Source organism: Leucopleurus acutus, assembly GCF_964270905.1.
Source record: "Leucopleurus acutus genome assembly, chromosome: 1".
NCBI classification, from domain to species: domain Eukaryota; kingdom Metazoa; phylum Chordata; class Mammalia; order Artiodactyla; family Delphinidae; genus Leucopleurus; species Leucopleurus acutus.
In genome coordinates, this window is record NC_139142.1 from 153,708,978 (window position 1) to 153,736,048 (window position 27,071).

A 27,071-nucleotide genomic window follows, 5' to 3' on the forward strand; every position below is an offset into this window, starting at 1 on the left:
CTACAGTCTGCGCATCAACGTTCTTTTTACTGTCTTCAGGGTCTACCTCCCACCAGTAAAATTAAATGTTTAGAGGCTAAAGTGCAGAAAAGCTCAAGTATACCTTGGTAAGAGCTGGCTACTCCAGAACTTAGGTTATAACAAAAAAGAATATTTAGACTGTGCACTAAACAAGCTAGTATTGCAAAAAATTGGTACTGTAAGCCATTCCCAATAATCATCCCCCCAGCCCCTGTCCCTGCCTGGACGCAGTGCAGCGTTCCAGGAACTTATGCAAACATAGCTAGTGTGTTGATCTGATATACTGCAGGAGGCTGGAGCTGTCCTCTCCATAAATAAAATACTATATTATTTAAATTTCTGCACATAGAAAGCAATTCATTCAAGTTTTTAAATGAATTTAACTCTATGACAAATAACTTTTTCCTAAGATGAAATCATTTAGCTTTTTTAAAAATCTGCTTATTTCCTATGATTTCTTTTTGAAAAGACTTTGGAAAGAGAAAAATGTATTCATTTTTCCCTTAAAATGTTAATTTACTATTTAATGTTAGCACATGCAAATAAGATTTACTCTTAAATATATTACTTTAATCTCATTACCATTTAGGCATCTTACCTAGATATAGTTTCAAACAGATGTGAGGCATTTCTGTGACCTGGTGCAAGAATGGTAGAGTAGAAAGAAAACTCCAGAACAAGGAACTTTTAAGACTAAAAAGATAAAAAATATTTTTGTCAAAGTTCCAACTCAATAAAATTCCAAAGCCTTTTAAGGCATGAATTAGTTTGAAATCTTTACAGATTATCAAGTAAATTGACATTGCCTGGAGCACTCTTTAAAGAAAGTAAAAAGGGGGGAGGTTTTAATAAAGAGTGAGCCTCCCTCCCCTAAAGGAAGTAAAGGCCTTTGTGTGTCAGTATGTTACCCAATAAGATGGCATTTAAAACAAAATATGTTTATCAAAACCAGTGTCCCTCATTCTCCTCCTCCTGATTGTCTAGATAGAGGAGGGCAACCTTCTTTTCATCCGAAATCACCGACCTTTGGTCTACCATCCTCTGCAGCTGCACCATCTTATCAAACTCGGCCTGCTCCTTGCCCTTTTCCCCGGGGGCCTGGTGTTTGTCCCCAGCAGAGCCCTGAAAGCTCACGCCAGCTGCCAGGTCATTCCTACTGCTGGCATCTCTCCAAGCATCACGGTCAGACACACTATGAGCTTCTGCTTCTGTCCCTGCGGGGAAGAGGACTGTGGCCTCTCGGGTCCAGCGGGGGGTCGTCTCTACGTTACTCACGTCCATCTGAAAGGTAAACGAAGTTTCTTTGGGCCCCAGGGCAACATGCCTTAGTGTTCTGCCACTGTCTGCGACCTCGCCTACCTCAGGGGAGTCCACCGAACCAGCAAGTGCAAATGTTTTGGAAATGGGTCCGTGGAAGACAACGTGTGCAGAGGTGTTGGTTTCTGCAGGACCCAGCTGGATATGCGTAAAGGATCTGCTCACATCTGATGTCGCTTCCGCCCCTGAGGTGTCTCCTGAACTAGCCTCCTGAGGCGATTCAGAAACGGCCCTTTGGAAGGTGCTCTTTTCAGTCATCAGGATTTTCCTACCCACAGCGTAACTATGCGTGGCCTGGGTCACATCTGCCGAGTCCTCTCTGTGGGCTTTGCTTTCTGAGTCACTAAATTTCAAGGGTGGGGGAACCATCTGCTCGGTGCCTGGATGCCTCTGAGGCACGGTCTTGATGTGCCTGATGGATGTGCCATTCCCTGACCACACTTCCGTGTGCCCAGAAGCTTCTCTGACACCCAACTTCATTCTGTCTGAAAGGGGGGCTGTGAGCTGGATCTGCTCACTGAACCCCTCCCTGAGGCCTAACTGAAGGTGCTTCACAGAAGTCTGGGTACCCACTGACTCTTCTGAAAAATAATCACCAACCTTCCCTGCCTCAGAAGCGGGAGCCTGAAAAGTAATTTCCCTCTTAGAATGAAATTGTTGGGAGCCAAATGGGCTGTGCCTCCCCGATCTGTCAGGATCTGTGGAAACCTCTGCCAGGCCAGGCTCTTCTGAGTCCCCTGCCCCCAGACAGGGAGAGTCAGGCCCCGGGAAGAATACTTCTTTGGACAATTGACTTTGATCGGGACCCAACGTAAGATGCCTTGCAGACAAGCTGGCTTCCGCCGAGCTTGCCGCCCAACTCAGGTCACCTTCCCCACTTACCTCCACCACCTGGGCGGCGGATCCTTCAGGTGAGACTTGCTCAGCCCTCCAAGTTCCAGGGGGCACTATTTGAACGTGCCTCACAGACTGACTGATGTCCTCCAGCACGTGTGACTGGGCAAAGCCCGTTGGGCTGGTGACTTCCACGGTGGCCAACACGGGGCCCTGGGAAGTGACCAGCTCCGTGCGGGGAGAGGCCCGGCCGGCGTCGGCCTCCTCACCAGAGGGGCTGTACAGCTCCTGGGTGGCCCAGCGCTTGAAGCCGCGGCTAGCAGCCGGGGCCTCCATTCTGGCCTCCCCATCTGGGCTGCCAGGGGCCGGGCTGTGCCACCTAGCCAGGCCGTCTCGTACCACCGACTCCACGGCCTTCTCGATCTCCCCCGCTTCATCCCTGCTCAGCTCCTCCAGGTCTAACTGATCGGCATCCACCGTCTGCGAGAGGTTGACTTCGGCCACTAAGGTCACAGCCCCGCCACCCGCGGTCTGGACTTTCTTTACATCAACGGAACCACCCCTGGGCCCGCCCTGACCCTCTCTGGTGAAGGTGGACAGCTCTTCCTTCATGCGCTCCGGAAGGCTCTCCTCCAGTTGCTCAATCACTTCCACCAGCTGGTGCCTGGGCTCCTTGAAGCCTCCCTTAATGGATGTGTGGAATTCATGTGGTATTTTAATTTCCTTTTCAATGACTATGGGTTCAGCATGAAATTCACCACTTCTCGCTTGTCCTTTCCAGTGAGTAGAACCCATGTCCCCCTCCAGAGATGCTTCTGGCACATCCAATGGCTTCACAATCTTCTCTCCCAATGCATCGTCCCTCTCCATTCTTCTCCGAGACCCTGGCACAATTTCATCTTGCCAGGAGTACCTGATGGTGGATTCCTCTTCGATGTGGATCTGCCCGTACACAGGGCCTTCATCTCTCTCATGGCCACCAGGGTATTCGTCCGGAGTCGACACCAAATAACTCTGCTCTCCTTCCAAGTCACCTGCCTCCGTCACTTCTTCAAAGTGAGTTATGTTCTCTTGGGGCTGCCTGGTCTTTTGACCTTCATTCCCTGAGCACGTGATATCTGTTTCTCCGTAAACTTCCTCCTCAACAACAAGCCCCTTGGAGCCCGAAGACACGTCATCGACCTCCTCCACTTCGAATGGTGTAGAAAACTCATCCGTCTTCTCACCACTGACATAGCTCACGGGCTCTTCGATGATCTCCACGTTGACGACCTTTGCTCTCCCCTCTCTCCCCTTCAGACCAAGACTGATTATATCTCCGATCAAATGCTCAGCTGATTTTCCTTTCAGCTTCACCTCCTTAGCATCCTTGCTTAACAGGTAGTCCAGGCCAGCTTCATCTGAAATGTCGACCTCTTCAGTCAGTTTTGACTCCACGACTATCTCAGTCTTTGTTTTCCTGTCACCGGGAAGCTCTTTCCTGTCCACGTAAGTGACTTTTGTGTCTGGAAAAGAATCAGCAGATGCTTCTGTCTCGGGAGAGTGGGTAAACTGCTTCAGGATACTGGAAACGATGTTCTCAGCTATGGTTTCGGTCGTGGAATTACCTTTCAGAGAGCCTGCAGTGTCACTGGTGCCCAGCCCGAGCCCCGCCTCTCTCGTTTCCACCCCTCTACGTGTTCCATCACCAGCATCCTTCTTTAGGGGTGTCTGGAGACCTTGGGGGGCCGCCTCTGCTGTGCTGTCCTGGGATACTTCTAGACTGATCGGTATCTCTCTCTCCCTCACACTTTTCTCCTTCAGTGACTCCTCTTTTGCCTTTTCCTTCATTTGCTGGCTTTCTCTCTGTCTTGCTTCTTTATCTAACTTTGTAAGTTCTTCCCACCTTAAGTTTCTCTCCTCTGAAGCCTTCTCTTTAGAATCAAACATTTTCTCTTCTCGCTTTGTTTGGATGGTTCCCGGTCTGTTTCTCTCCTGCTCCCTTGTGGCTTTAGCTTCCATTTTCTTTCCCAAAATGACGTTCCTCTCATTCGACCAAGTGCTCTTGGGAGCACCTGCCACCACATTGTCCCGGCGTTCTTGGTAGGACTCTTGGGCAACGGCGGACTCTTTGGCTAAACTAGTGGGGGGGCCCTTTATACCTTCGGTTCTTGGTCTATCAGGGAATGTTTTGACTTGAGCTTCAGTATTTCTTAAAAGACCAGGGGTTGGAGAGAAATGCCTGAAGTTGGTTTGACTGCTGGCAGTTTTTTCATAAGAGTTCTCCTGCCGGGCAGTGACAAAGGAAGAGTATCTGGAGCCCAGGAAGTCTCTTCTGGCAGAGCTTCTAACAGCCGTCTGAGAACGTGGCACCAGGCTGTGACTGAAGCTCGCCGAATGTGCTTTCTGCCTTGGAAACAGATTTCTCTCGTTTTCCCTCTGTAATACTGAGGTGGTATATTGATAGGGCTTGTTTCTGAATTCTGTAGGAATTGAACAGTGCATTAAAATGACAGTCATCATTACCTTTTTTCATCTGAAAAGCATCACCACAGATCAATCCCATCATAATATACACTATTACCACAGGAGGGTCATTATAAATGAGATATTTTCAACCCCCAAATTATTTTTTTCTGGTAGTTTAAAGAAACCTATGACAATAAAATATAGCCCTACGAATGCTTCCACACAACACTTTTCTCCAATTACTGATCTTAAAATATTCATGCATCTTAAATATATCAAACGTGTGATCGTAAAGCATGGCACATGTGCCAGAGACGTTAGGGGCGCTATTTATGTGGCAGAAATTTCACAATTTGGAATCCTTCATTTCCACTTTGTTGAGATAACTTTATTTTACTGATTAGCAGAGAAGAGCTTCATAATTACTACAGAGTACATAAATACTAAACACTGAATGGCATAACCCCTCCACCTTTTACTATGCTCTTATTTTTCATTGATTTCCATGTTGGGCCAACAAATATTGAAGAATTTGACTTTTTTTTTAATTCCTGATTTCTTCTATTTTTATACTTTTTTTTTTTTTAATACAAACATTTCATTTGAAAAGGTGCCAAAGCAGGAAGCCAACCAACCACCAATACTACAATCTGTCTTAATGTCATGGTCCTGGGATTGGGAGGCGGTCCATGGGGCTTCCTGCTTTGCTCTGGACCATCCGCAGACATGCCACCCTGGGTACCTGCTCTTAGGGGTGGCAGCTGGTGGCAGGAATGTGGCCGGGCCAGGAGCATCATCCACCCTGCAGGCACCCCTTTGTGCCCACCCACACCCATCTGCTGAGCTGGCTTCTCGCCCCCTGGGTCTCCCCCATGGCAGCCAACCAACCTTACTCTCAAATTCAAAGCAAACTTGCTGGACACTAAGACCAAATCCCTTCCAGTCACAGATGACTGGAACCAAAATTATTCTGAACGTAGTGACCTGTCAATCTGTGAAGTGTCTAACTGGAATGTTGTTTTTGAAAATAAAGATGGGGAGTGTTATTTTTTTTTTAAAACTACCACCTATCCAGATTGACTGTTATAATCACATTCTCCTGACAGCACTAACCAGTACACACATGTAATCTCAATGTACCATGATTTTGAACATGGCAACACTCATGGAGCCTGAAACTACACAGAGTAAGGTGTATACAGAACATACTGCACATAATGTAATCTGCCCTTGCTTAGCCAGAAAGCTTTTTAAGGTTTTACAGGACTGAGAAAACTTTAAAAAAAAAAAAGTTATCCTACAGGTTCTCCGGGTCTTTCTGATGAACACTAACTCTCTAATGTCAGTTCAGCTACAGGAAATACAGGCTTTGTGCTGCAGCTTTTGGCCCGAACAGAGGCTGACTTCAGGGCACTAGGTGACACTGCCGCTCACACCACCCTGAGCTGCCCACGCAAACCTAGGCTGGTGGAAACAGTGTAATCCTTCCCACCTCTCCCGCCGGTGGGGTCACAAGTTCCAGTGTTGATTGCCTGCTGTACAAAGTAATACCTCCCTAGGTTTGGGTTAAGGCTGTAAGTCTTTGGTCTGTAAAGGGTGTTCCCTCCACAGGGTGTGATGAATAAATCCATGTCCACCTCTCACCCTTCACACTTCCCAGCTTTCCATCAGCCCTCTCCTCCCTCACCACGCTGGGTAGGAAGCACCCTCAAACACTGGCTAGATGAACAAATGAGTTAATGAAGCCCTTTCCCACACAATTTCATGTGCATTATTATTGAAACTATGGCCCATTAAATAAAATCTATTTGATACTTGAGAGGGACAAATGACAGGTATCTGAAAACTCTTATCTAACCCCAACTCTTCCAGATAAATGATGCTTTACTCTTTATCCATGGAATGAACCTGCTCAGATAGACAGCATCTTAACGTTAAATGATAAGCTTTCCTTATATTTACCTTGTGGTACATTTTCAATGCGCTCAGTCAAGATCTGTATCTCCGGATTACTTTCTCCTTCCAGTAAGGCTCTGTAAAAATTATTTTTAAAAAACTCATTAGGAAATAAAAGACAAGAAGTACCTCTGTTAGCTGTCGATCTGGTCAATGATACACTGTCACAGTGTCATGTGTCTGCAGATGCTGCACTACTGCGATGCAAGCCCACCCCAGCAGACCTGGCTGGAGAGAGCGTCTCTCAGCTAAATGAACAAAATGAGGGGGCCAGGGCTTCAGAAGGACTGGAGAGCCAAGGCCTTCTAGAAAACCCTTCCAAACCCAGGGCATGCAGGAGGAAGAGACAGAGGGATGTGGGCCCAGGAAGGGAGGTCGGGGGTCTGGCTTCCCTGGGAAGCAAGGAAGGGCCCATGCCTGGCAGGTCACCCTGGGCTACAGGGACCCAAAACAATTACTACTACCCCACTGGGGTCTCTCTGGAGTCACAGGTCAGGGGCTGACTAAAGGCAGAATAAGGACTGACATTTGTTTGTAAATAAGGCAGCCAGACTGCATCTGCAGTTTTCATACTGGGTTCCATGGGGACACCTTAGAGATGAAAAAAGAGGAGAGATGGAAAGGGCACGCGTAAGAGGAGAAGGAAGAGCTGCAGACCACCCCCCTCCACCACCATGGCCCCCAGGGGTCTCATTCCAGGCGGCATCTAGTTATCTCCTCTGATGAAATGGCAAAATGCACTGGACTAGGTGGTTTCTTTGGCCATGTCTAGCTCCCAAAGTGTAAAACTCTAGAGTCTTCATTAAGTTGTTATTCACGTCTATGACTCAGAGCCCTGAGGAGAGAGCAGAGGTCAGGCCCCATAGCCCCAGCACACCGCAGTGGGTCAGTGTGGGATGTCCATCGCTTGGAGACCCTAGGACATGGGCTGCTGCGGGCACACCAGTTGTTCAATTGCTAGGGCAATGTGTGAGGTCACTAACGTCAGTTCCAAGAAATATACCGCATATGGCAAAGGGCAAGCAGAAGCGGGGTCCACTTGGAAATGCTGATCTGACCACTGAGAGCCAGGCAGCCAAAGAGGGAAGGGATGCCGGAGCCGGTGGGGACTCTCGGATCAGGCAGACCAGGGCCAAGTTCTATTTCCACTGATTCAAATGCAGTGATTCCCACAAATGCGAGAACCCTGTGGGCAGGTGGAAGAGAGCAAGGAGGCCCCCCTGAGGGAAAAGCAAAGACAAGGATGAGAGGGATTCCAGTCCAGGTGTGCACAGGAGGGTTCTCCTGGAAGCTGCGACTGCAGTGTGCATGTGTGGACGCAGGAAGCCGAGGGGCCGCGTCCAGAGCCCTGCCCTCCATGCCAGGCGAGAGCCAGGAAACAGGACACCAGCCCATTAATCCCACACCCTCATGACCAAGCATGTTCGGTTCCAGGAACACAAATAGCTTCCACTGCCGAGAAAATCCCGAGGTCTGTATAGAATAAAAGGAACACGTTCAAGGTAAAAGTCAGCCTGTGAGGGTCTGTGCCCCAGGATGACAGTAGCAGGAAAGGTAGCATCCTACAGCTAAGGGTCCATGGCTGGCTACTGAGAAGCCAAGTCCTATTTCAGATCTTCTCTCTGCCTGCTTGGGAGGAAGGCTCAGGTACCACAGGGCTCCCACGCTAGCTGCCCAAGGCAGGACAGAAAGTGCTTGCAGGGCATCCAGGTCAGCAGAGAACTGATGACTGGGGAGGTGGGGGGGGGGGGGGGGTGGGTCAGGATAAAGAAGATCCCCTTGGGGGAAAAATTTCTTCCCTCTCCCCTCAAAGGGGAATGGTTTTGCTTCTCTTTCAGGGAAAATCCAAACCACCACCAAACTTTTACTGAGTTCAGGACCCTGAGTCAGGAGGGGGCACCAGACCCCGAGGGGTGACACGGCACTAATGCTCCTGTGCCCCAGGCCTTCACCAACCCTAAGACTGAGCACCAAGCAGGCTCTAACCCTCCCCTCTATCTCACCAAGTCCTCCTGGCAACCCCACACTGGGCTGACGATGGGCATCCCGGCCCTACAGGTGAGCAGACTGGAGTGCAGGCCTGCACTCCTCAGAGAGAGAAAGGGAGCCCAGGCCTGGGCACTCAGCCGCCCTGCAAGCTGCCTGGGCCTCCCTGCGGGGCCAGAGATGGTGCCATTTCACATACATTTTAGAACAAATCCTGCAGACAGACCCTCCAGACCATATTAATGAAAGCAGATCCAACATCTCTTGATGATTTCAATCAAAATGTCCCTACAGGGAAGAGCAGCAGCTCCCACTAGGGAAGCACTCAGGTCCACAGTGACTCCTCCTCCCAACGGCTGATCCAACAGGCAGGAGCCACCTTCTCGACCTGGGCGCCCAGCAGAGGGCCTCACAGGCATGCTGGGACACTGGTCCCTGAATCCATGCCTTTACGAACCCTCCACCCCCACCCCCGCAATGACACACGACAACCCGTCTCCACCAGCACAGCTCACAAGACTAGGTGGCAGAGGCATAAACAAAGCGCCTGGGGCAAGGCCAAAAAGGGTCAATTCCCTCAAAAGCTCTCAAAGGAAGGTTTTTAAGGAACAGACTCGTACAACTTGAAGGAGCAGGTCAAGCAGTCTCTGGGGATTTGGGGAGCGGTGGAAGAGAACTGCCTGGGACCCACCGTGCCAGTGAGAAATGCCAACCGCCTGAATCACGGGCTATAAGTGAACATCTCACACAGGCCCACGGGTTGGCAGCCTCTCGAAAAGCAGGAAAACAAGCAGACATGTGCTGGAAAACCAGGTCCCTGGCCTCATTAAGGCCGCCGAGACAAGCCCACAGGTTGGAAGGGAGCTCTAATGCAGCCCCTGGCTGGGTGCCAGGCCCTAACAGACCACCCACGGGCCAGCCAGCAGTGGGGCTCCCGTCTGGGATAGATCATCCTGACGGCAGCTCAGGGCACATCTGCTGCGGCTCCACACAGTGGGCACAAGGCGGCCGCCCTGCACGCCTATTAGAAACAGGGACAAGCGTCAGGGAGGAGGCAGAGTCGGAGGATGTTTCCAGAAGCAACGCCAGTGGGGGAGCCTGCCTGGTCCTGGGTGGAGAGATGTTTCACGTGGTGCTTCCTGGCAAAACGCAGGCTCTTGGAGGAAAAGGGGGAGGGGCTGGGAGAAGGAGCTTCTCTGGGCCCCAGCTCCAGAGAGGACAGGGGACCGACCACCTGTCACTCTAGACTGGGGACTGGAGTGGGAAGGAAGGAGAGAGGGGCAGAAGTCCATCCACAGGACCAGCATCACCATCTGGTTTGGAAAGGGTCTTTCCTAAGCACAGGCATATGAAAGACAACAAGGAGGCAGTGGTGCCAGGCAGCCTCTGGTCATTCCCTCTGTGCTCAGGATGAAATCACATAAGGAAAGCCCATTTGTCAATTCCAGAGACAGAAAAAAAAAGACTGACATAAAGAATAAGATTACTAATAAAGCAGAAAGAGGAAGCACAGGGAGTGGTTAACAGAGAAACCTCCAGAATCATGTTGCCTGGATTCAAATCCTGCCACTTCCTAGTCCTATGACCTTGGGCAAGCCGCTCAAACCCTCTGTGGCTCAGTTTCCCCATTTCTGAAACAGGGAGCACTCACAGGTTTGCGGTGGTAATTAATAAAGTGATTGGAAAGTTCTTGCAACAATGGCTGTTCCAGAATATGTGCTCGATAAATATCAGCCATCATCCTCATCACCTACATCATCATCTATTGACCTCAGAAGAAAGGTGATTTTCCATTAACCAAAGCAGTTCAAGAAGGGAAGAGATTCTGGACTACCTAAAGTCATGGTTAACTGAGGGCTAATTCATTTACGCAATGATGTGGGTAAGGCTAACAACCAAATGTATCCGTTGATCCTAATTTTCTATCCTTAAAACTACAAGATTTTATTAACTTCAAATTTTTCACCTAATAACCAGGTAAGTCTCAGTGTTAACATATTTTTATAGGTTTTCCCAAAAATAGGATTCAACTTTAAAAAAAACAAAATGGGGACTTCCCTGGTGGTGCAGTGGTTAAGAATCCACCTGCCAATGCAGGGGACACGGGTTCCAGCCCTGGTCCGGGAAGATCCCACATGCCACGGAGCAACTAAGCCTGTGCGCCACAACTACTGAGCCTGCGCTCTACAGCCTGCGAGCCACAACTACTGAAGCCCACACGCCTAGAGCCCGCGCTTCAAAACAAGAGAAGCCACTGCAATGAGAAGCCCGCACACTGCAACGAAGAGTAGCCCCCACTTGCCGCAACTAGAGAAAGCCTGCACACAGCAACAAAGACCCAATGCAGCCAAAAATAAATTAATTAATTTTTTAAAAATGTATTTCTCCAATAACTTGAGAACTTCCCAAGAAATGTTCTCCTTTGAAGAGACACATAAAAAGGTACAGGTGATCTTAAAAACAATGGAGCAACCAGAAACATCATTAAAATGATGAAATTAGCAATGTTAAGCGTTATCTGTACTGCTTCATTAGCAGTCTAAACCTAGAGACTGAATAGTCTCAGTTAAAACCCGCCACCTCTGCCCACTGCCATCAGAAAGAGGAAAGGGGGGCTCTGCACGTCCTCCCCCAGCACAGACATACAAAGAAACTAACCTTTTAAAAGGACTTTGCCATAAAGTCCCCAGGCAGGAAACCTTTGCACTACATTTTCGTATCTGGCCAGGCAAGACTCCCTTTAGTGTTTTCTGTCTGAGAAATCCTTTGGCCCTGCTTTCCATTTTTCCAGGTAAAACTCAGAATTGTTATATTCTCCACCCCCAAAACATAAAAACAAAGCCTCTTTTTAAATTTTGATGGAGATTTCGTCATCTGTCCCCCAGATAAGAAATCCAGGATGGGCCCCTTCTTACCCTCAGTTTTGTGGTTTCTGGACTCGGTTTATTCCTGGGTTATTTTTGCATTTTTTTGTTTCAATTTTGACTACCTTTTTTTTTCCAGTATATTTTCTAACAGCTTACTCCTGATGATTGTGTTCGGTTCTCTTTTTTTTCTGGGGGGGGATGGGGGCAGGAGTGCTGTATTTATTTTTTAACTGTGTTTCTGCAAGTTCTCAATCGATAGCTTTTGGGCCTGATCTTCATGTCAGCAGTGGAGGGGTTTGGGACATGGTGGGTTCTGAATACTGTCAGTTTCACCATCTTCAGATTATACACTAAGTCTGAATAAGCCCACTGAGCCCTCTCCACCTGCTTTGTGGAAAGGGCTCACTGTAGGGTGATCTAGTTTACAAGAGTGTGTGCCCAGCAGCACATCTGCCCACGTTCCTACCCAGAAACCTCCTGCTCCCGGCCCCTCCATCACTGCCCCCACCAGCCCTGAGCAGAGGCTCCCTCGGGTACCTACCTACGTATGTCAGGTCCCGAATCTCCAACCACCACATGCACCTCCCGAGGCCTCCGCCCCCATCCACAGACACACATACCCATTCCACTCCAGGCCCAGACCCTCCTGCACTCCACCTGCCAGCAGCTGGCTCCCCTCTCCTCGGCTTTGGCCCTGGGACCGCCCCATCTCAGTGGCCTGGCAATGGAGGCCCCTGCAATCTGCCTCCTTCCAGGCCTCTGCTGATTCATCTTGCATTCTCCTTCCTCCACTTATTTTCTTATCCTGACTTGTGCACCTGGAGCTCCTTTCTGACACCTTTCTGCCAGTCCAATTCCTATTCCCCACTTTCCCTGCCCCTTCAAGGCCCAACTCAAATCCCACATCCCTTGAAAATCTCTCTTCATTACCTCGGCCTGAAGCTCTCCATTCCTTCTCCTAACCATCTTTATCAAACTCTGTTCATTGGCAGTAAACCATGTACAGTATTTTCTTGGATACTGTTATTTTAACATCTTGTTTGACTTTTCACCTAATGCTTCTCCCTCCCTCCTCCCATGCCACCCCCCACTTCCCACCTCCCCCCTCTTCTATGTCTGTTCAAATCTCTGCCATCCTTCAAGACCCAGATCAATCTCATCTCCCTCTAGAAAACTTCTCTGATTCTCACAACTCCCTTCTGATTCCAGAAAGCTTGTACTTGTGTGTCTTGGGGGACAAGCCTTGTCTCCTGTGGTGTAGGAGGCTGCCTCGGTCCGCGCAGCCTTATCCACAGCACACGATCCTCAGCACCCGGCTGCACGCTTCTGAGCCCCTCTGAGCAGGCGTCACACCCTGCGTGCCGAGCATCTCCAGAGCAGCCTGAGAGCACAGACCCCACCCAGCTCACAAAACACGGCTTCACGGGTGTGTCTCTCAGCCACCTAACATACATGGCCCTCAATGACAGCCCCCAAAACCAAGCTACCCAGGGACGCCCGAATCCTCGCCATTGCCACAGATGCCTCGCCAGGTCAGTCCCCAGATCCTCACTCGGGCTGCCCCCTCTGCCTGGAAAGCCCTTCCCACATGGTCTCTTCCTGGCTGCCCTTCCTGCAAGACTTGGCACTGCCTCTTCCAGGAAGCCTGCTCTGCACACTCCATCAGCCCCCCACAGCACCAGCACCCCACTCAGCCTGCCTATCCTTTGTCTTGTCCTCTAGGTGCTGTGAGACAGGCTTAGAGCTTTCTGGATGCCTGTGGGCTGCTCTGCAAACAGTAGTGTGCACACAAATCACCTGGGATCTTGTGACAAGGCAACTTTGATCAGCAGGTCTGGGGTGGGCCCAAGGTTTCCCACAAGTTTGAGATGCCTAGTGATGCCGACACTATGGGTCTGCAGGCCCCTGTGAGCAAGGCCCTGGACCAGTGTTTCTCTTCCCTGGATGCATCTGACAATCATCCTCGGAGCGTTAGCACTACCATGCCTGGGCCCACCCTGTGCCAATCTAATGGAAATATCTAAACTGGGTCCAGGAGCCGATGCCTCATCAGCTTCTCCCGGTGATGCCCACGTGCAGATGCAGCTGAGAACCACGCCCTGTCCTGTTTCCGAGAATCTCCCCTTTCATCACTCAGCCCCTCGTATAACAAGCACTCACACGTCAGGAAAAACCTCGAGATGACATATCAGGCGGATAAGCATCTCCAGCCCCACATGACACCACTGGAGACAGGCAGACAAGAGCGAGCACAACTGTGCCAGCCTGTCTTCTCCCACACTTCCCCCTTCTCTCAGCATCCTCAGCGCCAGTCCAGCCCCACAGCTTCTGCCCATCTTCACCTACAATGTGGGAGCAAAGGGCTCATTCTCACATTCACCTGCCAGGCCAGGTGCCACGGTCTCCCTGGCCACCAACTGGCCAACTTAGGTTTGGTGAAATCCACCAGTCCTAGACTCTGAGGTTTGCTTTGTTTTAATTTTATTATTTTGTTAAATTATATATTTACGTATAAACTGTAAGTCTATCCCTATAAATTATGAGTTGCACCATTTTATTATTACCTTAACGTTTCTTCTTTAAGGTTACCGGAAAGGGCTAAATATCTGGGTTTGGAAGGGCTCATGATACTTGAGACCTGGCCTCAGCACAGCCCCCAGAGTCCAGCCGTGCTGCGATGTGCTTTCAGCTTTCCAGAGCCACAGCCCTTCTCTTCCATGTGCGGTGTGTGAGCAGTGGCTCACACATCTCACATGTCTGTCTGAGCAGTGCTAGAGGAGTGGCCCAAAACTTCGGGGAAACACAACCTCAGCCATGGCGGGCGAAGCAGTGCCTGCCGCAGCACTGGCCACCTCAGCCCCTCTGGACAGGGCTGGTGAGCGGTCACACTGCACAGGACCCTGGAACGTGGCCCCCACGGAGCTGACTGTCCCTGCTGCCCTCAGAGAGGCAGGGTGTGGGAAGAAGGTCAACTTCCCAGAGATGGAAGGTCGAGGTTTGTAAAGATCAAATGGGCACTTGTGAAGAGGAATTTTCTTACCTGGCCTCAGAATTTGGGCAGCAGCACAAAGTACTGAAAGAATCACGTAAGACATGACAAGGGTTTACCTTCAGGACACTTATCAGTGATAAAAAATGCCAGGCTTTTGGCTGATACAAAGAAGCAGGTCATATTCTACCGCCTCTTTGTCTTTTAGACCTGCGGGCATCTCCCAGACTCAATCCTAAGCACTGGAGGGCAGGGGGGCGGCAGCAGCTCTAACCACAGAGGCTGGGGTCTGGAGCTGGGCAGCACCGGCATATGCAGGCCCCTGGGCTGGGCTCCCCATTTTCCCCACGCAAACTTGGACTTCAGGAAGGCACACAGTGAAATCAATCACTCACTTCCCAAAAAGGACTGATGCTTCCTAATCTCCTAGGAGACGGCCAAGTCAATCCCTAAATGGGTTCAAGAAACGCCCGGCCACAGACAGGAGTAAACTCTGTCCCTGCTGACGTGAGTGAAAAAGGCTCGCAACCAAGAGAAAAGCTAGAAAAAGCTAAGCCTTGAGGAAAGCTAAGCTGGTAGGGTTGTGAACACCTACCAGAGAGGTAAGGCCCCGGCCTCTCAGGCAAGATGCCCACCTGTGCCCTCTGACTTTTCATGACAGAGAACTGGGGGCAGGACAAAGTGAGGAAGGAAAGGGCTCAAAATCCCAGAGAGATGAGGCATAAAATTAAAGTCTCCTGACTCCGACCCAGAGAACTTTTACAAAAAGGAAACAGGAAGATCCAACTGCCTCTGTAGAGAAAAGACCTCACCTGACACCAGGTGTCGCCTAACAGGGGCACAGATGCGGGTTTTCTAGGCTGACCCAGCATCCGCTCTAGAATGATGCCTGGTTTGGGGTACTTCCCACCCGAATCTCAGTCCATGTGACTCATGGGAAGCTAACCCCTTTCAAGCACTTTGTTCCCCCAGCCAAGGATGGGCACATGACCCAGCAGAGCCAGAGCAGGTCCAGGAGTCCTACTAGGATGGTGGGAAAGAGCCCCCTCCTCTGACCACAGGATTGGAGGTTGCAAGGACAAAAGCCTGGAGCTGCTTGGGGCCCCTCCTGCCACTGTGGGGGCAGAGCAAGGAAGGAGGGGCCCAGAGCAGGCAGGGACAGCCCGCCAACAACCCCATCCGGGCACCGGATGAACCTACCACGCCCAAAACTAAGGACTTTTTCAGTTATATGAGTAATAAATGCCTTTTTTGACTTGAGCCAGTCTGAGAAGGACTTCTGCCACTTGCAAGTGAAAAAAATTCTAATGCTTCCTTCCCCCAAATAAAGCCCGATTGTTTCGAAGTTTTCCTTATTAGTAAAGCTCAGCTTATCTCACTCAGCATTTGTTTCAATACCCTACCAATTTAATTTTGCAATTGTTCACCCCATGAGATTTCCAAGAAGATTGTGGAGATGGATCTTGGGAAAGACCGGCTGGCAAGTGCCTCCTCTCCCCTGCCCCCATGCCCTGACCAGCATCCCTTCTGCAGGACTCAGGCTGCATAGCTCCCAGAGCAGGGACCCAGCAAGGCCCCCACCAGCTTGGCCCTAGGACCATCCCTCAATTCAGCCAGGGGCTCCGCCAAGGGCTGCCATGCTCAGTGGGTAAGGCACAGGCCCTCAGCAGCCTGGACCCCTGCTTCCAGGCCCCTTCCCTCACCTGCAAAAGGGATGTGTGGTGTCCACCACCAGAGGGTGACTATGGGCAGTGAGCAGCTGCGAAGGACTTAGCACTGCGTCTGGCAGGCAGTAAGTGCTCAGTAACACAAAGCCACAGCCACTCCACGGAGGCTGCAGGGACTTTCACACTGCCAGCTCCAGCTTGGTGGACTCAGCGCAGCATCCTTACCTATAGGTTGCCACCTCCAGACTGAGGCCAGTCTTCACCTGCACGAGCTCCTGATAGTCCCGTAGCCGGTCAGCCATGGCCAAGGTAAGGGCTGCCTTCTCATCCTCCAGGCAGGCGATCTCTCTCTAAGGAGAACAGAAGGTTTTGGGATCAGAGGACTGGAGCTTTGCTGGGTTGAACTTAAGGTACCAAGAGCTCAGGACACAAAAAGAGATGAAAAACCTCCAAGTTTATTAAAAATGCAGTCATCGCAAGGATGATTTTTATTTATTTTTTAAATAATTTTTTTTATTTTTGGCTGTGTTGGGTCTTTGTTGCTGCACGCAGGCTTTCTCTAGTTGCGGTGAGCGGGGGCTACTCTTCGTTGCCGTGCGTGAGCTTCTCATTGTGGTGGCTTCTCTTGTCGCGGAGCAAGGGCTCTCGGTGCGTGGGGTTCAGTAGTTGTGGCACGTGGGCTCAGTAGTTGTGGCTCGCAGGCTCTAGAGCTCAGACTCAGTAGTTGTGGCACACGGGCCTAGTTGCTCCGTGGCATGTGGGATCTTCCCAGACCAGGGCTCGAACCCGTGTCCCCTGCATTGGCAGGCATATTCTTAACCACTGCACCACCAGGGAAGTCCCAAGGATGATTTTTAAATACTATATTTCTCCCACCTGTAAGGTTTCTTTTTTTTTTTAATCAGCGCATAAGGAAGATGTGGCTAGGACACAGGCTTCTCTGTTCATTCTCCCTAATAATAATGAATGCTTGTAAAGCATCTCTACAGCTCAGACATCAGTCAGCTTAGGGAAGTCAATACATGACACTAGTGAAGTAAGATGCTATTTAAAATAAGCCAAGACTAGGGACTTCTCTGGTGGTCCAGAGGTAAAGAATCCACCTTACAATGCAGGGGATGCGTCAGGGAACTAAGATCCCACATGCCATGGGGCAACTAAGCCCATGCACCACAACTACTGAGCTCGCGAGTCTCAACTAGAGAGCTTTCATGCCACAAACCACAGAGGCCACGCACTCTGGAACCCGCGTACCACAACTACAGAGCCCACATGCCCTGGAGTCTGCGTGCCACAACTATAGAGAGAAAATACGCACGCCACAACTAGAGATAAGCCCGCATGCCCCAACGAAAGATCCCGTATGCCTCAACGAAGATCCCACATGCCGCAACTAAGACCCAACGCAGCCAAAAATAAATTTAAAAAATAAATAAATAATAAACAAATCTGTTTAAAGTAAAAAAATAAAGAGAAGTTTAAAATAAATGAATAAATAAGGCTAGAAAGAAGGGGTTTTACTATATTTAAAACAGAAGTTACTCAGATCTGAAACAGAATTTCCCCCATACTCATGATACAGAGTTCTTTGTTTCACCTAGAAAAGCCACTTTAAAATCATCTGGGAAGAAAAGTCATGTTAATGTGACAAGAATATATTCTGGGCATAAATGTCAAAGGCCAGACCTGGATATAAACTTTTATGACTGTTCTCGTGTAGTTTAATAAGTGCTCCCTGGGCACGTGTTCACATCGCCCCCATAGCAATTCCACTCCCTCCTGGTTAACTGCATCTGCCCATGTCCCCCGCCCTGGCTGGGAGACACTGCAAGGCACAGTCTATCACTGCCTCATGCATCCCCCCAGCCCCTGCCTCTAGAAAAATGCCCTTCACATGCAAGTCACACAGCACGCAACCGGTGAACTAGATTTAAAATGAAATGATCAATATAATATTACCCTCCTCAAAATGTACTGTTTTCTTTTTTTTTAATAAATGTTTTTATTTATTTATTTATTTTTGACTGCGTTGGGTCTTTGTTGCTGCACAGGGGCTTTCTCTAGTTGCAGTGAGCGGGGACTACTCTTTCATCGTGGTGGGCATGCTTCTCATTGCGGTGGCTTCTCTTGTTGCAGAACACGGGCTCTAGGCATGCAGGCTTTAGTAGTTGTGGCACAAGGGCTCATCAGTTATGGCTCACAGGCTCTAGAGCACAGCCTCAGTAGTTGTGGCACACGGGCCTAGTTGCTCTGTGGCAATGTGGGATCTTACCAGACCAGGGATTGAACCCATGTCCCCTGCATTGGCAGGCAGATTCTTAACCACCGCACCACCAGGGAAGTCCCCAAAATGTACTATTTTCAATCGACAATACATTTAATAAACACAATGGTTTTCATTTGTACCACTTTACAGTTTTTCCCTACTCTGCATTACAGTTTTATATCATTTTATAGTTATGCTGGGGAATAATTAACTGAACAAATATTTAAACTTTGAATAAGTCCATATACTTTAAGTTTTGGTTTGCAATGGAACGTAGCATTATTTCTGAATACAATTAACAGGATACATTTTTAGACATTCATCTTTGTGGAATTTAAAAATTATAAGACAACGGGAGAAGGAATCTATTTTCATTTCTCATGTAATCCCTCCACCAAAGGCACCTGGCAATATGCTGGCGGCCCAAAGTAAATAGGTAATGTTTATGAAACTAAGGAATGACTGTAACTAAGATCCCACACTGGATTTACCATCTAAAAAGATGCAGGAATGATCAGCATGTAAATAATTCTGCTTCTCATAGCAGTTCTATATATCTAAGCTAATAATTGTTGTTAGGTTATTTTTGTCTATATAAAGTATGCTAAAAACAAAAACTGAAGCCACTTAGCTTTTAAAGCAAAGAAGTAAATTTAAAAACCGCTATCTAGTATCCCAGGGTGGGTAAGTGTAAACACCCTCCAAAACTGGCATTATAAATAGATAAAGAGGTTCATCAAAGCAGACCATTGGCCAGTCTTGATTTAAGTGACAGTTGCCAGAATCTAGTCACAACATTCACACATTCTATAGTTAAGTCTCAGTGTTAAAAGCCTATGTTCCCCCATTTTAGAGGGAGTATAAACTCAGGTACAAGGTTACAGTATAAAATGTTCTGTAAACATATGACTCCTTCCTACTACAGGAAATTCTACCTAAATATTAAAAGTTGACAATGTGTAGTAATGCCTTCTTCACAAAAAAGTTTGATTGCTGTTAAAATGCTTAGAAAAAAAAAAATCAAACACATTCAATTCTCTAACTACAAGACTCCTAAGCAGGTCAAGATCTCCCAGCCATGCCAAGGAGGTAACACGAAGATTCTCTCCCTCCTGGGGGTGCAGAACATTTCTGCACCCCGCAAAATAAGAGGAGGAAAATCAAACTGTTTAAGTTAAAATAAGTGCAGTTCCAACCACATTCCCACGTGAGTCAACTCTTCCTAAACGGTCAAAGGAAAAGTCGTTGACTTCTGGAAGCAGGAATGTAAGAATTATTGGCTCCCAACAGTCTTCACAGAAATTGTAACCGATCCTGCTGGTTGAATAAAGCTTCAGACTTGGCCTCCACTTCTCCAGAAATTTTCAAACCGTGGGCCAAGCCAAGGCACTGGAGCCTGAGACACAGCAGCTAATTCTAACCCAAGCAGGAGCAGTTTTGCCAAACGTTAGAGCTGGGGAGAAAGGTCACCTTTCTAGTTGCTATTTAGAGAACATTTGGGCAGCATCACAACTGATGATGAAATGTAGGCTACACCAGGGAAAGCCTGCTGCCCTCATTGTCCAAAGAATTCACTTTCTCTTAACCAAACTTGAGCAGCTCCTTGCTGAGCAAGTCACCCAGACACAACAGGAAGAGCTTGCAAGTGTCACGGTCATGCACTGAGAATCCTGAACATTAGAGAGCTCGAGGGAATTTAAATTCTGTGATAACCTCATTTAGATGCAAAAACTAGATGTGTTAATAACAAGCACTGACTGGATGCTAACTAAGTGTTTATAGCTCTGGCCCATACAACACTGTTAACTCCAGACCCATCATTTTATGTTACAAGACCAGGTGGGTATCTCAGACGCATTTCAAACTGAAATCTGCTCTCCCACCCAAGCCTGCCTTCCTGCACCAAACCCCTTCCTCCAGCTGCTCAGGCCCCAGGCCCTGGAGCAGACTTGATTTCTCCCTCTCTCCCACCACATCCAATCCATCCACAAACCCCGTGGGCTTCAACTTCAGGGTAGATTCCTGCCTCTGCCCTTCGCTGCTGTCCCTGGCCCAAGCCACCAGCACCTACTGCCTTGACGGTGGCAAGTGTCTCCTAAAGAGGTCTCCCTACTCCCAACAGGTGCCCCACACAGTCTATGTGTATCACAGCAGCCAGGGAGATCCCATGAAGACTCGGGTCACCACCCACTTCTGCGCAGAGCCCTCCAGCGACTTCCCACGTGCTCAGAGCCGAAGCCCAGGTCCTGTAGAGGCCATCTTTGCCCCCTCGCCCCAGCCACGCCCGCTCCTGAACACTGAACTGTTTCCACCTCCAGACCTGTGCAGTCAAGGACTTTCTGTTTTGTTTCCATTATGCTCCCTGCTGTACCCCCAGCACTTAAGAGGCAAACTTGGCACACCAAGTACTCAATGAATGAACTGAATGGGGATGCACCCTGTGGGCCATTTTCATTACCCCTAGTTCACAGGTGGGAAACGGAGACACAAACAGTGGCAGAGCCACAATTCAGACCCAGGTAGGGCAGCTAAACCAGCTCCATTCCAGTCGAAAGAAAGTTCTCATTCAGTCATGTCTTGGGAGCGTGGAAGTTGGCTACAGGCAGCCTCGAGGCTAAGAGTGCACTTTCACAAGCCAAAATCTCAACGTTTATGGGCCAAGGCTGGTGTAAATCACAAACATCTTACAGTTTTGTCTGAAGCCCCTTTCTGCAGACTGGGAGACAGGGTATATTAATTAGGCTTCAAGTGATCTGAACTACATATAAAATGCTAGGAACTTGGATGTCAGTTCAGCAAACTCTTCTCTGGCAAATATGAGGTGAGGGGCCTCCCAGAGAGGTCTAAGGCATGTAGGCCATCTGGGAAGGCCCAGTTTTCCCAGAAAGAGAGTCCCAGTGAGCATCTTTCCCCCTCAAGCTGCAGTGCCAGCCCAGAGCCTGGGCACTATGTGGGTGCTCCTGCCTCCAGATGAGGGAGAGGGGTTCCCATTAAAACCATATGGCACACGTTAAAAAGTAAATGAGGGCTTCCCTGGTGGCACAGTGGTTGAGAGTCCGCCTGCCGATGCAGGGGACATGGGTTCGTGCCCCGGTCCGGGAAGATCCCTTATGCCGCGGAGCGGCTGGGCCCGTGAGCCGTGGCCGCTGAGTCTGCGCGTCCGGAGCCTGTGCTCCACGGCAGGAGAGGCCACAACAGTGAGAGGCCCGCATACCGCAAAAAAAAAAGTAAATGAAAGACTTAACACTAAAAGTATTCTGACAACAGCCAGCTGGGTCTGAAAGCATTTTAGGACTGTAGATTAACAGGCACCTCTGTGCTATCCCTTAGGAAGAACACTGATCATTGTTCTATGAAAGCAAACTGAATACTGGTTTAAAGTTCATCTTTAATAGAACAGATAGAAGAGAGGGGATATTGCCCAGTGGTTAGTTGCTCAGGCAATGCAGCATGAATCAAACCCAGGCTTAGCTACTTACTAACTAGGTGACCTATGGACCTCAGTTTCATCATCTGTAAGATGGGGTAAATATTAGTACCTACCTCCTAAGACTGATGTGAGGACTGAGAGTGAATACACATGTGATGGGCTTGGTACCTCTGGTACCTGCCACACAAAAAGCTCTTGATAAAGGCTAACTCTTAGTAATGAAACTTTTATTACAGTAAATTAGTTAAATCAGGTTTTATGATATTTTCAGTCTCCCCAGGCTAAGCGTCTATAGAATTTGAAAACATCAGAGGCTTGGGGTTAAATCATCAATATTTATTCTTTAACAAATTAGCTAGCATTTTTACACTTCTTAAAAAAAAATACTAACGCTTGGTAGTGAGTCTTTTGGAATGCAACTTGAAATATGGGTGCTTTAAGATAACTGGTGAAAGATTCAGGCTATGGATAAGGAAACATTCAGTAAAATGAAACAGCTACAAATTGGAACTGAAAAATATCCAAGTCCTTATAGACATTTTCCTTACTCTTTACTTTTAGGGGAAAGAAGCAAATTCCAATAGGAGAAGATATCACTGGACAGGAGGGTGGGATCCTAGTTCTGGGGCAGGTGTGACCCCAGGGAAAGGCCCTGGAGTCCCTGTGTCAAATAAGGTGATTTTGAATGGCACTTCAGGTCCCCACCTGTCCTGGAATCAGAGGAACTCTGCTTTTATCTGTTTCATATCTGGCGGTGCACTTAAGAGTTAACTGGGGGGGAAAGGGTTCTGCTGCTAAAAAAGAACACTGAAACCAGAGCTTCCAGGTCCAAAATGAGCCAAGTGAGCTATGACTGCAAACGAATGGTGGGGATTTAGCCCACAAAACATGCCTCAAAGAAGCCTTTTCCAAACCTGCTTGCACAGCAGGGACCCTTGAGGTGGTAGCAGGGGTTCCCTACAAAGGGGTTCAGTGGGCAGTGAGTTTGGCAGGCGCTTCTCTTTGGTTAAAAGCTCTGTGAAAGCTTACATTAAAGACACTCTTTAACTTTCACTCAACACAGAGCATGGGGCCCCATGGAACTGGCATCCCTGGCCACCATTGTTGCAAAGGGAAGCGCTCTGGAGTCTAGAGTAAGCTCCGGAAATCAGCACATACTTCACCAGCCCCTACCCTTGTCCCACCTACAACCCCAGCAGAAGGCTTTTGAAAATTATGAGGCAGAGACCAAACAAAACCTAGGATCCAAAAGATTAAATTCCAAACAACTTTGTACTGTATTGCTTTATATGATTTCCCATCCAGACTCTAGTTCTTTGAAGAGTGAAGCCCCAGTACAGTGCTAAGGACCAGGGGTAGTCAACAGATAACTGCTGATTATTTGTGGATGCCTGTGAGGTCACCACAAGCCTCTATGCCACGACTGCCATGTTTCCTTTACTTCTAATTTTATAAAAAGGCACAAAATCATCACTCCAACACAAATTTTTAACTTGAAGCTACAAACTGTTCCCTTTAAAATATTTCTGAATTTGTGTGGATGTTGTCTTAAACTGTCATCCTAAGATGACAGTTTAAGGATTTGGGAATACTTCCAATTCTGGTCCAGACTGGGCAGGACCAGGGCTAACCCTGGGACTGGGCTAGGTGTACAGACAATAAATCCAGCCACAGGTGTCACCGTGTCAGTGTCAGAAGTCTGAGCTCTGCTTCTCTGAAATAGGAACTGTTTATATTACCTGTACTTGTAATAACATCCTGCCATAGGGACCTGCGTTACCACAGCTTTTACACAACCCAGAGATCGGACATCAGCTTGTACTGTGAGAAAAACATCTCTGATCTTAATGCTCTTTTCTGCATTAAGATTACTGCCCCTCCTAAGAACAAATGAGGCAGTGGCCCAGGGAGCCACCACCAGCTGCTTCCAACTGGGAAATCAACCTGGCAAAATAAAAACCGATTTGTAAAACAAGTTAAGTTTCCCCCAGGGGAGCCCTAGTGCCAGCGGGGCTGCCATTCTGAACGGCTCACGATAAACACTTGGCCATTGCCTAGAAACCTCCCAACACTGAGACTTGTCTGAGAAGGAAGGAGCTGTCACCTCTGGAAGTCACTTCTGGGGCTTCTTGGTTGACTTTTAAGTGAACTCGGTCTTCGAAGCACAGGAAACTGAAAGAGAACCTAGAGCTTGACGGGGTCATTTGTCAGGATGCACCCAGTCATGCCAAGGGCCAAAGAAATTGACAACCAAATAGGAGGGCAGGGACGGGTCTATCCAGCGGGACCTGCCACTTGGCACGCGCCCACTGAGTCGAAGGGCCAGGGGTGACGAGATGCCAGGACCCTGAGGCCCCACTGCAGAGCAGGGCGGTCCCTTCAGTGCCTGGGTCCCCACCGGCACTCTCTGGGCCGGCCCCGCACGTGGGCGACGTCGCGCCTGGCATGAACGAGCCGTGGTCCGGGGAGCCCCACCGCTCCCCCGCGGCCCCCACCCGCAGGGCGCGCGGGCCTGGGCTGGGGGCTTCCCAGCGCACTGACCTGCCGCTCCTCTGCCTGCAGCTCGTACGCCTCGCGCACCCGCAGCAGCTCATCCTCCAGCAGCGCCCGCAGCTGGTCCAACTCGAGCACCTCACGCCGCAGCGCCTCCGCCTCCTGCGCGCACAGCCGCGTCTCCTCCTCGGCCTCGCGCCGGCTATCCTGGCCGCGCCGCAGCGCCTCCTCCAGCTCGCGCACCTCGTCCTCGTACAGCTGCACGGTCTCCCGCCACGACTCGGCCACAAGCAGCGCGTAACCGTTGTGGACCTCCCGCATGCGCGGCGGGGGCGCGGGGGCGCGGGCGCGGTAGCGCAGGGTCAGGCCGGCGGCGCGCGCGCGCAGCTCCCGCACGTCGCGTTCGTGGGCCTCGTCTAGGCCGCGGCGCTCGGCCTGAAGCCGGCCCAGCAACGCCTCGAGGGCGGCGCGCGCGCCCAACTCTTCCTGCAGCTCCCGCCGCTGCGCGTCCAGCTCGGCGTTCAGGCGGCCGCGGGCTGCGCGTGCCTCCCCGCCCAGCAGCTGCAGGTCCCGCAGCTCGCGCCGCAGCGCGTCGCGCTCGCCCTCGGCCAGCGCTGTGGCCCAGCTCAGTTCGTCTAGCTGCTGCCGCAGGCTGCGCGCCTCCTTGGCGAAGCGGGCTTGCGCCTCGGCCCACAGGCCCTCGTACCCATGCCGGCCGCGCAGCTCCTCCTCCAGGAGCAGATTTTCGCGCTCCAGCTCCCGTACCCGGCCCACGTAGTCGTACAGTCGGGCGTTGAGCTCCTGCAGCTCGGCCTTCTCGGAGCCCGTTTGCAGCCGCCAGGACAGCATCTTGATGGTGTACAGGTCTCTCCCAGCCGGCCAGTTCCCTCCTACCCTGGTCTTGTCCCCTCTGCTGTGCCGCTCCCGCCGCACCGCTACTCCGGAGGCCCGCAGACTGGGGCGGGAGCTGGCGAGAGGCTGCACTTAACAGGCCTGGAGGGCGGGAATGGGCGCGGGCCACAGCCTCCAGCCAATCAGAGCGCGGCCCGGCGCGGCCACTGTGGCCGGACAGCGCCTCCTGCCGGAATGACAGTGGCGCCGCGCGGCTGTCCAGCCCAAGGCGTGGCCGGTCGTGAGTCCTCGTCGCCGGCTGTCGGATGACGGCGGGCAGGACTCGCAGAAAGAATGCCGAGGAAGACTCCCTGTTACTGTCCTTCTCCCATTCACCCAGGTGCACATCGTCACCTGGCCGTTGCTTATCAGGCCACACAGCTTCTGTGATGTCAGCACCCAGACCTGTATGGAAGTCCCATCGGTACGAACGTCTCTCGGACCGCACTGGGGCATCCATCGGGTACTGTAGAGCGGCTCACGGTTGCCTGGACTCAGCCTGCAGCCATCTGTTCTCAATTCTTCAGCTCCCCACGTTACCAGGGGTTCTGCTGTCCCACCTCTTCCAGCTTGGCAGGGTAGGAGGGCCTTCTCAGGGACCAGTGGATCTCCCAGCAGGATGCTTTGCTCCCATTCATTAGGTTTTCTTTGCCCCGATACCCTTCAAGGTCTTGGATTTTGGAATTTATGCTTTTCCCCCTACTTATGCTTTAAATCCTGTCCTGAGAAACATCTGCTACAGAGCATAGCTGCCCAGTTTGGGAAAGAGTTGTAGGGCACCAGGAAATAGCAGGAGGAAAAAATTAAGTACCACTGGTTAATCTTTCAAAATCATACCATACTGCATCATACTTAATTCTCACAAAACTGTAGCTCAGAGAAGTTGAGCCACTTGCCCAAGGACACACAGTTCCTATATTTAGGAATAGAAGTATTAGAAGTTGTGACCCCAGAAGCAGACTTGAGCAGAAAGGGTCCAGCCAGGAAACAGAGGCACACTCAAAGGGAAGGGAATGATTAATGGGGTGTAATGAAAGTACATACTTACAAAGGGGTGGATGTGATGGGGAAGCATTAGGAACCAGCAAGAGCAAGAAGCCAAGAAGCCATTAACCCCCTAGAGGCAGAGGAAAGAACAGTGTTGGCTGAGCCTGGAGGAACAGGAGCTGCAGAATGCATCCCAGGACAGAGCAGAAGGAAAATCCAACCCTTCCTTCTTGCTGCTATCCCATCTCCTGCCAGTGCCTGTCACTGTGGAACCCAGAAGTCACTGGGGCCTGGCAGTGGTGTGCTCGGGCCAGATCCCAATGGCTTGTGAGAGCCAATTGTTAAATTATCAGGAATTTTGTGAGCCAGTTGTTAAAAGCTATTGTTAGAAATAACAGCCAGCTACCATTAAAAATTAAATTATGTATGTTTACCATTAATTATACAAAAACAAAGGAAATAAATACTTATATCACTTCCTAGTTATTTTACTGCATTTTACTATTATCTGTTCTTGAAGTTATGGATGTCTAATATCCCTGCAGGATGGAAATGCTATATAACCCGTGCTACTGAGTGTCTCTACCCAACTCCGCGTTCACTGACTTTGTGTTGGTAGCTTGAGTATTCAGACTGCAGAAATCAGTAAATCGCTTGTTAACTGTCAACTTGATTTATTATTCTGTTGATTGTCTAGACTTAAAGAAGTCATGGAGAACATGTTAATAATGCAGATGAAACTTAGTGTGTTGTGTCTGTAGCTACTGAATTTTGAATAGCACAAAAATTTGAGGAAATATCTTTCTAGTGTTTAAAAACTATTATCCGAGTTAGCAAAGAAGTTGCTTCCTGTTGAGAATGAAGTTTCTTAGTTATTTCACCTTTGTCCTTCTTGTTGAGGTAAACAAAAATATCAACC

The 27,071-nt window shown here is 49.6% G+C and overlaps 1 protein-coding gene across 2 annotated transcripts; it reads right to left on the reverse strand.

Moving 5' to 3' along the window:
- Positions 1-911: 911 nt before the first annotated feature.
- On the reverse strand, positions 912-25,123 carry SYNM (synemin; the record flags this gene model as incomplete). 2 transcript variants are annotated; one of them, XM_082834683.1, is made up of 5 exons in its annotated part: positions 912-1,302; positions 2,221-4,634; positions 6,583-6,653; positions 16,311-16,435; positions 24,323-25,123. In XM_082834683.1, the coding sequence occupies 5 exons, from the start codon at positions 25,121-25,123 to the stop codon at positions 964-966; spliced, it is 3,750 nt and encodes a 1,249-aa protein (XP_082690809.1). In that variant the 3' UTR covers positions 912-963. The 2 variants fall into 2 exon arrangements, with proteins under 2 accessions (XP_082690809.1, XP_082690808.1); XM_082834682.1 differs by having other exon boundaries at positions 912-4,634.
- Between the last annotated feature and the right edge of the window lie 1,948 nt (positions 25,124-27,071).